At 36.6% G+C, this 14156-nt stretch overlaps 4 protein-coding genes across 4 annotated transcripts in view; all 4 read right to left on the bottom strand.

Moving 5' to 3' along the window:
* The window catches only part of LOC120769106 (centaurin-gamma-1A), a 289994-nt gene that overhangs the window by 125858 nt on the left and 149980 nt on the right, over positions 1–14156 (bottom strand). The window lies entirely within an intron of this gene.
* Positions 7032–7965, bottom strand: LOC120769112. The gene is made up of 2 exons (XM_040095974.1): positions 7702–7965; positions 7032–7644 (listed from the first exon to the last, which is right to left on the bottom strand). Exons 1-2 carry the CDS (start codon positions 7944–7946, stop codon positions 7098–7100), a joined length of 792 nt encoding a protein of 263 aa, XP_039951908.1. The 5' UTR covers positions 7947–7965; the 3' UTR covers positions 7032–7097.
* Positions 8439–9565, bottom strand: LOC120769109. Its single transcript, XM_040095971.1, has 3 exons — positions 9378–9565; positions 9155–9308; positions 8439–9079 (listed from the first exon to the last, which is right to left on the bottom strand). Exons 1-3 carry the CDS (start codon positions 9514–9516, stop codon positions 8485–8487), a joined length of 888 nt encoding a protein of 295 aa, XP_039951905.1. The 5' UTR covers positions 9517–9565; the 3' UTR covers positions 8439–8484.
* Positions 10075–11142, bottom strand: LOC120769110. Its single transcript, XM_040095972.1, has 3 exons — positions 11018–11142; positions 10779–10935; positions 10075–10708 (listed from the first exon to the last, which is right to left on the bottom strand). Exons 1-3 carry the CDS (start codon positions 11118–11120, stop codon positions 10132–10134), a joined length of 837 nt encoding a protein of 278 aa, XP_039951906.1. The 5' UTR covers positions 11121–11142; the 3' UTR covers positions 10075–10131.

Genomic DNA, 14156 nt, shown 5'->3' with positions numbered 1-14156 from the left:
TGTAATAACTTGCCTGTAGTGATATGGGTTGTTTCGGAGCGTTCTGGTCCTCTCTGAGGGCGTGGGTTCGAATCCCACTTCTGACAAGATATTTTTTACAATGTCATAATCGAACATTTTAGAGAATATTTCATGCTAAATAGTTATTTAAAATAGCATAAAGAAAGCTAAGCGTACTATAATTAGATCAAAATAAAAATTAAGGAATAAGAAAACAAAAACAATTTTCAAAAATTAAAAAAAAAAAAACAATTTTCAAAAATTAAAAAAAAAAAAAACAAATTTTAAAAAAAAAAAAAAAAAAACAATTTTCAAAAAAAAAAAAAAAAAAAAAACAATTTTCAAAAATTAAAAAAAACTATTTTCAAAAATTAAAAAAACCAATTTTCAAAAATTAAAAAAAACAATTTTCAAAAATAAAAAAGGAGAAACAATTTTCAAAAAAAACAAAAAATTTTCAAAAATAAAAATAAACAATTTTCAAAAATAAAAAAAAACAATTTTCAAAAATTAAAAAAAAACATTTTCAAAAATTAAAAAAAAACATTTTCAAAAATTAAAAAAAAAACAATTTTCAAAAATTAAAAAAAAACAATTTTCAAAAATTAAAAAAAAACATTTTTCAAAAATAAAAAAAAAAACAATTTTCAAAAATTAAAAAAAAAACAATTTTCAAAAATTAAAAAAAACAAATTTAAAGAATTAAAAAAAAAAACAATTTTAAAGAATTAAAAAAACAATTTTGAAATATTAAAAAAAATTAAAAAATTTAAAAAAATTTAAGAAATCTAAAAAAATAAACAATTTATCTTTAAATAATTAAAATACAATTTTAAAAATTAGTAAAAAAAAAAACAAGAAAAAAGTTTAAAAAATGTTAATAATCAGTAATATAAACGTGGGACAGTTTTAGAATAATAAAATATCTATAAGGTAACCTATTTTGCTGCCATATGTGCAGGAATTCAAAAAAGAGGCCTTGTAATCAAAATATAGGTATTTCATTCATACACACTCGGCAATTGGCCACCCTAAGCAAAATATGAAATAAAAACTGTAGGTAAAAATCGCCCTCTCATAATTCAAGGGAATATGACACTTTCGATTTATGACATTTAATAATATGACACAGCATACCCAGACACAAGGCCAACCGCAAACAAAGTCCACGGCATTATTAACCGCAAGGACATTTCGCAAAATCTTAATAAGCGCGAAGCGATATTTCAAAAATTTTATGATTTCAATGAGTGAGTGAGAAATTAAGCAAGGGATAAACATGGATATTATCGTACTTAAGTAAGGACTAGGCAATTGAAATTAAAGGAGAATGGAGAATAACAATTTCGCACATTAAAACAATTTGCGATGGATTGGCAATAAATCAAAAAAATTAAAAAAAGGAACAGTAAAGACTATATACAATAGAGTTGAGAAAAATTTCATGTCTTACGGATAAAAAATATTTATGAATTCTTGTACAGGCGCCTAGCCATTTCAAGAAAGATTTTTACAAAAGGTGATGTCGCATAGAAGATTTGCTTCAAATGTTCCAACTAACAGTAAATCTAAACGATTTTTAATCTGAGTAATCACCAAGGAACAACATTAGACTATAAAACAGTTAGCTTTAATGCTATTGTGCTTGCTAAGTCAATTAAAAAATTTCTTTGATTATCAAACAGGGTAGCTTACATTAGAAGCAGTAAAGGGGTAGGTATATGTACATATGTATGTATGTGTCATACTTAAATAAAGTAGCAGTCCGAGTACTGAAATGTATGTAATTGATATCTAGACATTCATAGAGCAGAAATAAACCAGAAGGAACTACGCAACAACCAAGAAAGGCGCAAGAATGCTGGAAAAGCGCATCCGCGATCAGGCTAACCGGTAAATAAAATTATAGCACTCCGTGCAAACGAAAAGAAATATTACGAAATGACAAGTAAATGTCTATTGAAGCGGAAAATCGCAGACAGTTGCCAACAAGTTCAGTTTATATATGTATAATCTAAATTTCACTTTATAGAAAAGGGTTATGTAATTTTCAGCAGTTCTAAGCAGCATCACCAAAAAACCCTAACACGGACGGAGAGAAGCGAAGGGATCATCAAGATTGACACTTTAGTATCAAGAGAGAATACATTGAAGTATGTGAAGAATAGTAGCGCATACTAAATTATAAATATTTACAAAGTAAAGAATGGTGTGAAAGAAAAAATTTACAACAATTTGCAGTAAATAGAAAAACTGTAAGCAAGAAGGTTAGGTATTCTCCAGCTTAAATATTGTTGTATTAAAATGTCACTTGTCAAATTTTCGATTGGAGGAAGTGACACTCTTATCAGACCTAACTCAAACGAGAATGAAAGTGTCAGCAGTGCGTACCATATAATGATTCCGCATTGAGGATCCTTAAGAATTACACTCAAATGCTGTCAAATTGCAATATCAGTGAGAAATAATAATCAAATGTTATTTGAAAGGCAGTTGAGAAAAAGACGTAATTACCTAGTATATTTTAAAAATAAAATATTTACTATAAAATAAAAGAAAAAATAAAATTAAAGATAATTTGCTATCTCAAAAAATCGTCATATTCTCTTTTTTTCTCCTAGTATTTGATTATGCTCCTCCACTTGTTTTGTACAAATAACTTTTTCGATTCACTTTCTACACATGTTTATGCGAGTTGAAGAGTAAAAATAACTGTATAACACTTTCTGGCGCTAACTAATGTGAGCCTAAGTATACCCTGAATAGAATATACATATTCAGTTTGACACAATGTTTGTAACACCCATTAGGAAACGTAGGACATTGTATAAAATCATAACGGGGTTTTCAAAAGGAACGCTACAAAAGTATACCAATAAGGACAGCAAACGACGCCATATTTTTCCTCTTTTTTGACATTTCTCTTCAGTAAGGTTTGCCATTTCATCATGGAAAGATATACGATCCAACAACGAGTCGAAATTATTAAAATTTACTACCGAAATTCGAAGTCAGTGGACTCAACTTTAAGAGCGCTATGTTCAATTTATGGTCGTCATAATCGTCCCGTCAGATCAACAATTGAGCGTCTAGTGGAAAAATTTGAATGCACAGACACCGTGAAAAATGTTCCGTGCCAGTGAGATGAAACGAGACGTGCCCGTAGTGTCAATTGAGGAAGACCCAAATCAGTCCCTTATACGTCGTTGTCAAGCGTAGGGCATCTCTGTGACGTTGTTGTGGCGAATTTTCCGAAAAGATCTTGACCTACATTCTTACAAGATCAAATTGAAGAACTGAAGCCGCTTGGCCACCAGAATCCTCGTATGTTCGTGAATTGGGCTGAGCAACAACTTGGAAACGATCCGGACTTTCATCGAAAAATCATCTTCAGCGATGAGGATCATTTCTGGCTGAATGGCTTCGTCACAACTACTCCATGAGTCACCATTGCATCCCGAAAAAATTACGGTTTGGTGCGGTTTATGGGTCAGCGGCCTCATTGGGCCGTACTTCTTCCGTGGTGATCAAGACCGGCACGTTCCTGCGAATGAGAATGGGAATCGCTACCGCTCAATGATAACCGAATATTTTTGGCCCGAATATTTATCTCACGAAATGGCCCAGTCAATTGGTCACCTCAGTCGTGCGATTTGACGCCGTTAGACTATTTCCTGTGGGACTACGTCAAATCTATGGTCTAAAATCGAACGTAAAATTGCAGGAAAAGTGGGTTCGACGTCTGGATTTCTGCAAGCATGCCCGCGCAATGTAAAAGAAATCGAGTTCCATACATAATAGCCGGATCTTTTGTATTTATAAAGGATATTATAGCTTCGTTGCAACCGAAGTTTACGTTTTCTCTTGTTTTCTGAAAGGTTTTCGAAAAAACCCATTATAGAAAAATTGCTAAACAGTACCATTCCTATGCTAAATATTCATACATAGATATGACTTTTCGCAATAAATCGTAATTGAAGCAGCAATCTAATCGGATTTGTATTCAAAACAAAATGTGTACCAAAATACAGACGTCAAATCGCAAGCGGACTATCAAGCGTGCAAGAAGACAAAACCCCGAAGCTGCCAGCGGGATGTCCAAGGATTTTGACACACACAACAATCACACCTTTGTTGCCGCAATATTTGTACTTATGGTAACAGCCTGCATTTCGGGCACAACCGCGCAATGGGCTGGCGGCAGCACACTCGAAATAAATAGAGGAAATAGCGAATACTAACGAAGGTGCTGGACCGTGCGCACAGCATGTGTCCCAGGCAGCCTGATTTAGTCGACCCAATTGTTGCTGCCGACTGCTGTTAGTTCGTCGGTCTGTTGTCCGTGTGTGCAGTAAGGTTGACAATGACAGTAATACCGACGACAGAAGCTGCTTAGTCAATGCAAGGCGAGAATGCGCATTGACAGTCGAGAGAAAGCAGCAGTGCAAATTGCAGTAGGACTTAAATGAAGTAAGTACTGCATATGGAATCTCAAAAGGACGAACTTGTATCATTTCAGCAGAAACAGTATTTCTATGTGTAGAGGCATACATTTTTTCAACTTTTGCACATTGTTTAGACACAATTTATGTGGTTTATCCTAAAAATACACGTTTTACGACCTTACCATTTTAAGATACTCATAAAACTGTCAATAACTAATATTTCCCTGATTACTGTCCGTTCGAAATCATTTGATTCACTCATTAAATTATTTCATCATCTCAACAGTCGGCTTTCCTGTCTGCCATTCACAAATGTCAACTAAAATCTGAAACGCCTAGCTCTTCAGTAGCTTGAAGTCGTAAAACCATAGGACATTTTCATCACCTCAAAGTGCGGCAAAGACAACCAACCGCTACATTTGCCTCAATCGTGTAACCTTTTGGTGTTCTCTCTTTCTTGGCAAGGTGTTCATTTGTATTTATCTACATTATCTTGTATAATACATTCTTTAATTTTATTTAGCGGCACTTTATGTAACCCTCAGCAAGAAAACTGCACGCTGCGGCCACAGCAACTGCCCATATTGGCCCATAAATTGCAAATGAAATGAGCCAAGACGAATCAGTGCAAGCTGCTGTCGTGCCAGTAAAGGAATTCTTCCTTCAATTTCGTTGGTTACACTTTTATTTCTCTATTTAGGCGACGTTCCGTCATATGGTCTTTCTTTCGTGTGTTAAATGTCGCAATTGTTGGCAGTTATTACGCTGACTACTTTATGATTCGCGTTTATTTCATACTAAATTAAGAGCCTATGTGGGTGATCCACTGTACGAGGCTGCTTTTAGAAGGCCGCACAAGCGTAGAATTACCTGAATTGGAAAGTATATGTAATGTCACATATAGGATACATACCACCTGCTTACTTGGTTATAATAGTTGTATTTTCTCGTGGATCACTTACCTGAAAGAAGGAAAAATATATTTTTAGATTTCAACAAAGTTTATGGTAAATAGAAACAAGTAAGGAAATGTTAAGTTCGGGTGTAACCGAACATTTTATATTAATCGGTTAATTTTGCTAAGATAACTTACATACTGACCGATATGTTCGGTATAAAGCCAACTGAAAGTTTGAAATATGTGGTATATGGCAGATAGGGGTATTTTTGACACGATTTTATATAATTTTGACATTGTTATTTTTTCCATTGGGGTTTTTTTTTTTTTATATGGCGGGTCCCAAACCCAGCGCACACCCCAACGGAGGGGATGTTTCGCCTTCTCACTTTAGCTCGCCTTCAAACGGTTGTTCTTAGGCTAGCCAGAGGATACTTGGTCAAAAACCGTAAGTCATGAGCTGCTTGAGCCATATGTAAAAGTATCGTTTCTGGCAACTCCCAAGTGAATGGCGATCAGAGAAATTTCCTCACTTGCGAGAACTTCTACACATGACTCCATCATCCAACTTTATATTTTTTGAAATTTTTGGAAAAAAATATTTTAAACTCGGCCATTGCGACACCATTTCCAGTGACCCCTCGGAAGAAAGATGTGCCCGCGTTGGCAGGATAGCTTCTTACAGGATAATCCAAAGTGACAAAAATACGTGTTTTGTTTAAAACCTTAACTTAGAACTTGGACGGAGGAAAAAAACTGAAAATTAGATTTATGGCAGACAATTTTACAAAATAAAGAAAACTTCAGTGAAAATTTCGCAACATTCTTTTTCAAATAGTTGTAATCGAAAAAAAAATCTTTCGTCCAAGTTTTTAAGGGTTGTATCTCAAAGACGTGTGTAAAATTTCATGAAGAAAGGTTGAGTAGTTCTCGAAAAATCTTGCCAACCGCCTTCAAAAACAGTTTCGAGAAGAACGCTTTTGAAGACGGCGCACTTAGCCTAGCTAGCCCCGAGCGATTCGATTTTTTTAAGCCCGTAAACTCATGTGACTGCTTAATTAGTGCTTGATTTGTATACTGAAAAGTGAGAAATCAGATAGAATTTAAAGTTGTGTTAAAAGGAAAGTGGCGTAGTTGTCATCCGATTTCGCTAAATTTGGTTTAAATCGGTGATATATGTAGGTGCGGTTGACCTAAATGTGGGCGGTGCCGTGCCCGTCGGCCAATTTTGACACCTGCTCCTATAAAGTTCTCTTGCGATATCCTGGAAGTAAAATTGAAGGTGTTTCACGCATTTAGTTATTGCGCTGACGCACTTTTAGTAGATTTTACAAAGGTTTATAGGTTTCCGATTAATGCCGTTTTGTGTTCGTAGCACTGGTCCGATTAGGCCCATGGACACACTTCTCCCAATTTGACGAGGGAACATTTTACACTTGTTTTTACTAAAGTTATCGCTCGACAGTCACTCGTAATTCAATTTGTCTTGTCATCCTGATCGTTAGGTGAACAAAACTATTATGCTCTGTAGCAACATGTTCCAAGTCTATTTAACTTAATTTTAAATCTTAATGTGCTTTTGATGAACAATTATATTCGCAGAAGTTATTACTTAGCGTAAGAGGAGGCAGATCGTTCACCTCATCACTACGTAGCGCCATCTATATAAAATTAACAATACTTTAGACTACGTTTTTGATGTTTATTCAAATCTTCAAATCTTATAAATTCCATATTTCTATATATGTAATTCTCTAGCAAAGTGTCTCCTGTGGCAATGAGCCTTCTATAACGCCAAATAGTAATGCCAGAAACCCAACCATTGGCACTTTATCCAGCGCTTGGTTTGCCGGTGGTACAACCCAACGCGTTAGTGCCGCATTTACCTCTTCCTGGCTGTCGTTGAGTGTCAGATTTATAAATTCTTCAATCCAAGCGTTGATGAGCTTCGTCTTCAACGTGCTATTCATGATACCGGTCAACTTCGACTCCACTGCGCCCAACTCTGATGTTACCTTGAATTTGGTCATCCTCAGGCTGCCCGTGAGCTTGGGACGCACTATGAAAGTGCCATAAATGCGCAAGTTCTTCAAAGCCAAATGCAGTGTGCCATCGCCATAGACACGCACTGAGGGACCAAAGAGCTTAGTTTTCATGTCAGCTTTATAGAGGCCGGTGAACAAAATTTCGGGGAAAACCAAATCGTACCTCACTCTTTGCAGTATGTTGTTGAAATGGAGGTCCTGCACATCGAAAACGTCCAGACCGCTGATGTTGAGATTGGTGACATTGCCACGTATGCTGTCGGGAAGAGATCAAATGAATATGTTGCTGTGCTGCATTCGACGTTCTACTTACGCTGCATTGTCCGTGGTCAAATCCATTTCGCGGTAGGCGGTTTGTAAAGGTGCTAATGGTGGTATGCCCGCTGGCGCATAACCACAAGGCATTTGCAAGCGCAAAAACTCCACAAATTCACGTAGATCATCGTCGAATAGGCTGCGTGCCTCAATTTCTAACTCCTCAGACGAACCGCCATCCTGCAAAGCCTGACTGCCTTGGAGGAGCAACAGCGCGCAGAAAGCGAAAATTAACTTGTGCATTTCGGTCAACTGTGTTGGATTAACTGATTGTACATAAAAATAGCGCGTTTAGTAATATAGGGTACTTGAAACACCTGTTCTTTTGCTTATCTCAAGTTGAAAGTGCTAAAGTGATAAGGGAAAGAATTCGCTACTGGTTTATACTTAGTGGCAGCGTGGCCATAAAATTCGGATTACCAACAGTTTCGATTACTGCCAAACTAAAATAGCAAGCAGCATAAATTGTATGAACAGCGTCGAGGGGTGCGCGAAAGCGCTGATTTCGGAGAAAAAGCTTTTTGTAAGCAAATATAAGAAAGTTTAGAGATTGATTTCGACAAATTATATTATGCTTTAAGAGTTCCATTTCAGCGAGCACCAAAAGAGTACAGCGTAATACTGAACCAGAGTCGACCAAAAAATGTATTGCCACAAGCCTTTAAGAACTGATACTTCTACCAAATATAGCAAGTCCTAAAACATAAATTCCAGAACACGCAATATAAACAAACATTTTTTGTTACACAGCATATTAATATTTATTTAAACTAAAATATATTTAAGCCCAAGGATCTTCGGGAGCCACACAATTGGTCTCAATGGGATCATCTTCACTGGTACCACTGTCGCTGGACAAAATCGAATCGAGAAGAGTCCAGAAATCATTACCCTTAAGCATTTGGTTCACACGTGGCACTACAGTGTTCTCAATGCTATCCGTGATCAATTGTTGGTTGTCATTAATGCCAGATTCGATAAAGCTCGCGAGTTTGTCATTAAGCATTTTGTTCCATTTACTTTCACCGAAAATACCGGTGATTTCAGAATTGGCACTCTCTAAGGTGATGGTAGCCCTCAACGAAGTGATTTTGGTGGATCCCCACAAGATAGGGATCTTGTATTTCAAGGTACCAGCAATACGCAAATTTTTCAAACCAAAGTCCAACGAACCATCACCTTCGTATTGCACGGAGAGACCGAGCTGACGCAAAGCATCCAGAATCGTGTTAGTGGTGTAGTGTGGTGCTGAGGCACGAATATTCTTGAAGGTGATATCGAAAGTGACCTTGGACAAAATTATGTTCAGCTTGAATCTATTGATATTGAAATCATCTAAACCATCCACACGGAAGCGGGTGAGTTGATCAAAGGTTCTGGTGCAATCAAGTAAGAGAAGAATGCAAATGTAGAAAAATGATTAGTTCGAAACATGTAACGAGTATACTCACTCTACAATGCCACTTTCGAAGTGTACATCGACTTCGCTCTTCTTTAATGGCGCTAGTGGGGGAATGCCGTATTTTGGGAAGCCGCAAGGCATTTGCTTTTGGAATCTGCGAATCATGCGACGTACCTGCCATGACAAGATGAACGAAGGCGCAACTGTCGAGGCAAAATTGAATAATTGGGTCAGAGTTACTTAAGATTTGAAAGATCAATATAGTTACTTACTTTCTTGAGTGCCATCCTCATTCTCGTAGACCACTTCGATTTCACCGTCTTCAGTGAATGGCGATAGCCCGAAGCCAGGACTTTTTATTGTGGCCGCAAAAGCGGCGGCTGCGAAAGCCAAAACCAAGAAATACTTCATGCTTGAAACTGTGCTATAGACTGCTTGACAAACCTTTGAAACAGTAAGTTAACAATCGAACGACTGATTTCTGCACAGCTGCGCCCTTAGCTTTTATATGTTTCTATGTGGAATACAGACATTTCGAATGATTGTTTACTTTGGATTAACTGATTTACCGCGTTATCAGATTGGACTGATTAAGTGGCAAAGTCCGATTTATGACCAATTCATTAATATGGGCAATTTTATAATTAAGTCATATAAATTTATGCTATTTTTGTTCCCAACCTAAAGCGAGAAAGAGTGCTGATGCTCTTTAAATCACGTGATCATGTGATTTATGATATAATATTGCTATTTTTATAATTGAGTTTTAAGAAACCACGATATTTTTGTTTCCAACTTAAAGTTAAAAAAAGCTGATTCAGGCGACAATAACAATACAGCAATCCCTAAATTCACGTGAACATGTGACAGCTGACAATATCAGAGTTATGAGAGTTTTGAAACTTCATGTCGCGGCTCAGCTTTATGCTATAACTTAGCAAGAAAGCGTGGGAAAAAAAACTAGCATCGTACATTTCTAATTCCTTTATTTTTCTTCACATTTCACAAAATCAAATAGCACAAGCACTACTCCAGAGCCAACCATGGTGCTGGCGTTGGGTAGCACTTGTTACTGGAGCCTGTCATTTGACCCAACAACCACCAAATTTTGTGACCCTTGAGGTAAGCATTGATGCGTGGCACGAGAGTGCTTTCAATTTTCTCGCTAATTTCATTTTGATTGCCATTGATGTAGGCGGGGATGATACTTTCGATCTTATCGTTGAGGAAGCGATTAAATTTGCCATCACCCAAAATACCGCCAATACTTGAGCTTACACCACCGAGAGTGACCTTAGCTTCGAAATTGTAAATCTTGATGGAGCCCCAGAAGAGCGGCATCTTATATTTGAATCTACCCTCAATGGAGAGATCCTGTAAGGCGAATTTCAATGGGCCCGTACCCTCATAACGCACTGACATGCCCAAACTACGCATCATGTCAACGAATGTGTCCGTGTTGTAGATTTGAGCGGTGGCCTTCAACTCCTTGAAGACGAAATGGTAGATAACCCTCTTTTTGAATGTGTAGCTAACTTTCATTTTCTTGATGTCCATGCGGTCCAAACCATCGAAGCGGAAGCGGATGAATTGGAGTATGGAGCTGTAAGTAGTTCATTGGTTACGGCGTTGCATTAACAAACAAAGCTCAGTTTCAGACGTTCGTTACTTACTCAACTACTGATCTTGATAATTCTAGGTTCAGCTCGGCATTAGTGTATGGTGCTAGCGGTGGAATGCCCAGATCAGGCCAACCACAAGGCATTTGCTCCATAAAGTTTCTTACCGCTTTTTTTGCTTGCGAGTTGAGGATCAAACCACGATCCTGTCCTGCTTGGAGATAACACATAGATAAATATGGAGGGAAAGAGATGCAGATATTGTAATGTAAGAGTATAACAAATGTACGCACCCTCTTCCCATGATATGTCCCATTCATTTTCACCCAGGTTCTCAGCTTCATTGGCGGCGGTTAAAGCGAGAAAGCCGAACAAAAGAAAGAAAACTATGCGCATTTTCTTTTTATAAAATTAAATACTCGTGTGCCAAGACTTTGTAGCTCGATAATGCCTAAGTGGCGCATGCTTTGGTTTATATAGCCCACCAAAACTCCCAACACCAAAAAAAAAACTAAGTCGAGGCAATAACCTGAAAGCTTTTAGCTACATATTGTTATATTTTCCTTAAAGAATTCAAGGGCTGTCTTCATAAATTACTTTTATAACGCCTAACGGAAATCTAATCCTCGGTGATACTGTTGGGTTATCGGTGGTTTAGTGCCACCTTCGTAGAGTTCAAGTGTTCGTATCATGATTTAGTTGATATGGGTTTTCAAAATATGTTTATATTTTTTACTCGAAATACCCCCCATAACCATATCACTGATAAAGATTGCATTTGATTTATAGTATTGTTGGAAACGCAAAACAGTTAAGTAAGGACATTGGCGCCGAGTAAGCGACCCCCAAAAGTAACTGTGTGTTATTATAAGAGGCGATGCGGATATTAGTAGAGTGGGGATCATCTGTGATAAATTCGAGGACTATATCCTTCAATACCAAGGAGAACAAGTTATTGTTTGGTTAAATTTCTAATTTAGAATATAATAATTTATAACTATTAATGAACATCTGTTCGGTATACCATATACCACACCATTTATGGAGTGGTATACAGTCAAATTGCACGATAAGGCGGATTAAGTAAATGCCATTCTAAATTGACCAATATTTTCAAAACATTCCATTAGCGAATGCAACTTATTGAAACAATATGAATAGTGTTGGCGTAAATTACTTTATTGTAACTGTAGGGTAATATATCAAAAATGCACTTTACGCAAGTCTAGTAATAAATTTAAGATTAAGATTGATCGCTCATATTTGACGATTAAGAAATTTATGTTTCGGCATGAGTTCACTGTTAGGAATTCTATTGCGTTTTAAAGCTATATCAAACATTTTTTTTCTTTTTATAGCGTTTATTAAGGACCCAGGTGTTTTTTCGGAGAGAATTGATACAATATACATATATTCATCTCCACTTTTTAAGGCTTCTTCAACTGTCTATCTATCAGACAAGAAACTGATCATTTTTCAGAATCGCCGATATCGGATCACTATGGGATAAAGCCGTCATACACAATGATCCATCAAAGTCAGGTCCTTGCAGAGGAAAATATTTTATTTGACATAGATTATTATACAAGGAAACGCTACAATCTTCGAACAAATTTTTCATATCGGAACCTTTATGACATATAACCAGAAGCTATTAATTAACAAACTACCGGTGTTGCAACATAGAGTCGTAAACTTCTGAGCATCTGATTCTAGCACAACACAGCAATCTGCAGACAGAGACTCTTGAAACCATATATACGCTATTAGTATTTGTCGGAGTGCTAGGCCTTTGTGAGTCAAAATTAAACTCTTTCTTGCACATTCTTCCATGATAAAAGAAATACTACTGTAAAGGAGATTATACTTTCGTTGCAGCCATTTTTTCTTGTTGATGTTAGTCAGTGATGTCGATGGGATCAGAACGTAACGTTAAAGGTCGCTGTGGGGGAAACGTCAGGTTGCATCGCAGGAAGCCCTTTTTTAAGAATTAGAAGTAATCTGCCATCATGTGATGATCCCATAAACATTGATACCTTTTCTACATCACTTTCAGATCCTAATTGAACCGCTCTCTCTGCTCATCAATATAATTTCCAAAATAATACGAAAATTTATAAAGATTATTCGAAGATAGTTGAACCCGATAATCAAATGTCCTCCTAGATTCTGACAATTTTTCAGCATATTTTGCGCAATTTTTTCACAATTTAGTACTTAGTGGTTTCCTAGGAAATTTTCGACTATCAAGACAAACCTTTTCCAAGTTTCAATTTCCGGAACAGTTAAAACCTTGATATAACATGTATCTTTCTTTCCACACTTTTCCATACTTCCATTTTCAAATTTTCCATATAAAATAATATCCATCCTTCCACGTCCTACGCTTTGATAAATTGTTTCATCTCTCTTAACTTGATCATGTATCAAATCACTAAGTTCATACTCTCTTCTGTAGATGTTGCAACCTCTTATTCACATCTATTGGTAGACGGTACCGATACATGGGGATTAGGCGATATCAATGTTTCTGAGTAGTCCGTTGGAATTGAAAATGAAAGCGAGATTTTCATTGACTAAAAAATTACGCGAAAAAGGTGCGCAGAACCCTAATCATGACTGGAAAACTTATTTTTTCTTACTAGCAAGACCACATTCAATATTTTACAGAATAAGGTTGTAATCTGGAGGCTCGATAATATCAAAATTTGCTAAGAAACCCAGATCAACAAAAATTATTTTTGTTTTAGTAAAGCTGTGCTATCAATTACATACATTGAATTTTTATATATGTATGATCCTAATTGAAAGGATTCAATAATTCTAAGAATTAAAAGAGTATTTTAATTATTTGTTTGTTTTGACAGACCTTGACATTTAATTTTGGCTTACCGTTAAGACAAGCTGATAACGGGACACCTGCTGTAGTTTATAAAAGAATTTCCTTATTAGTATTATCAGAACAGGTGTTCTACTTTACTGCGAAGTAGCACAGGTGCATATTCAGGTGTTACCAATATTCATGTCCGTATGATTTATGTGAGAAAACCAATTTCGTGTTTTTGGTTGTTTTACGGAAAATATTGCAAAAAAAATAATACCACTTCCGATATTTCAATTTCATCAATCGTTGTTGCGAAGTGGTATATAATGTACATATCATATATTGGTATATGAAGGCGTCCGAACAAGGACACGCCCAGATTCTGTCTTTCTTCAACTATATTCCTGAAAACTTGAATCGCTGCCTTGCAGGCTACTCGGGGAGACTTTTTCTGCTCACATACCTACGAAAGAGATGTGGTCGTTAGCGAAGAAGTACAGTGAGCTTTATCACGGATGAGTCGAAGCTAGGAGGGAATGCTGGAAGGGGCGTTTTCTGTAGGAAACTCTCCGTCAATCCTAGCTTTAGGCTACCGCATCATTGAAGTG

The sequence above is a fragment of the Bactrocera tryoni genome, chromosome 2 (genome assembly GCF_016617805.1).
Source record: "Bactrocera tryoni isolate S06 chromosome 2, CSIRO_BtryS06_freeze2, whole genome shotgun sequence".
NCBI classification, from domain to species: Eukaryota; Metazoa; Arthropoda; class Insecta; order Diptera; family Tephritidae; genus Bactrocera; species Bactrocera tryoni.
This window is presented reverse-complemented; position numbering and strand designations above follow the sequence as displayed.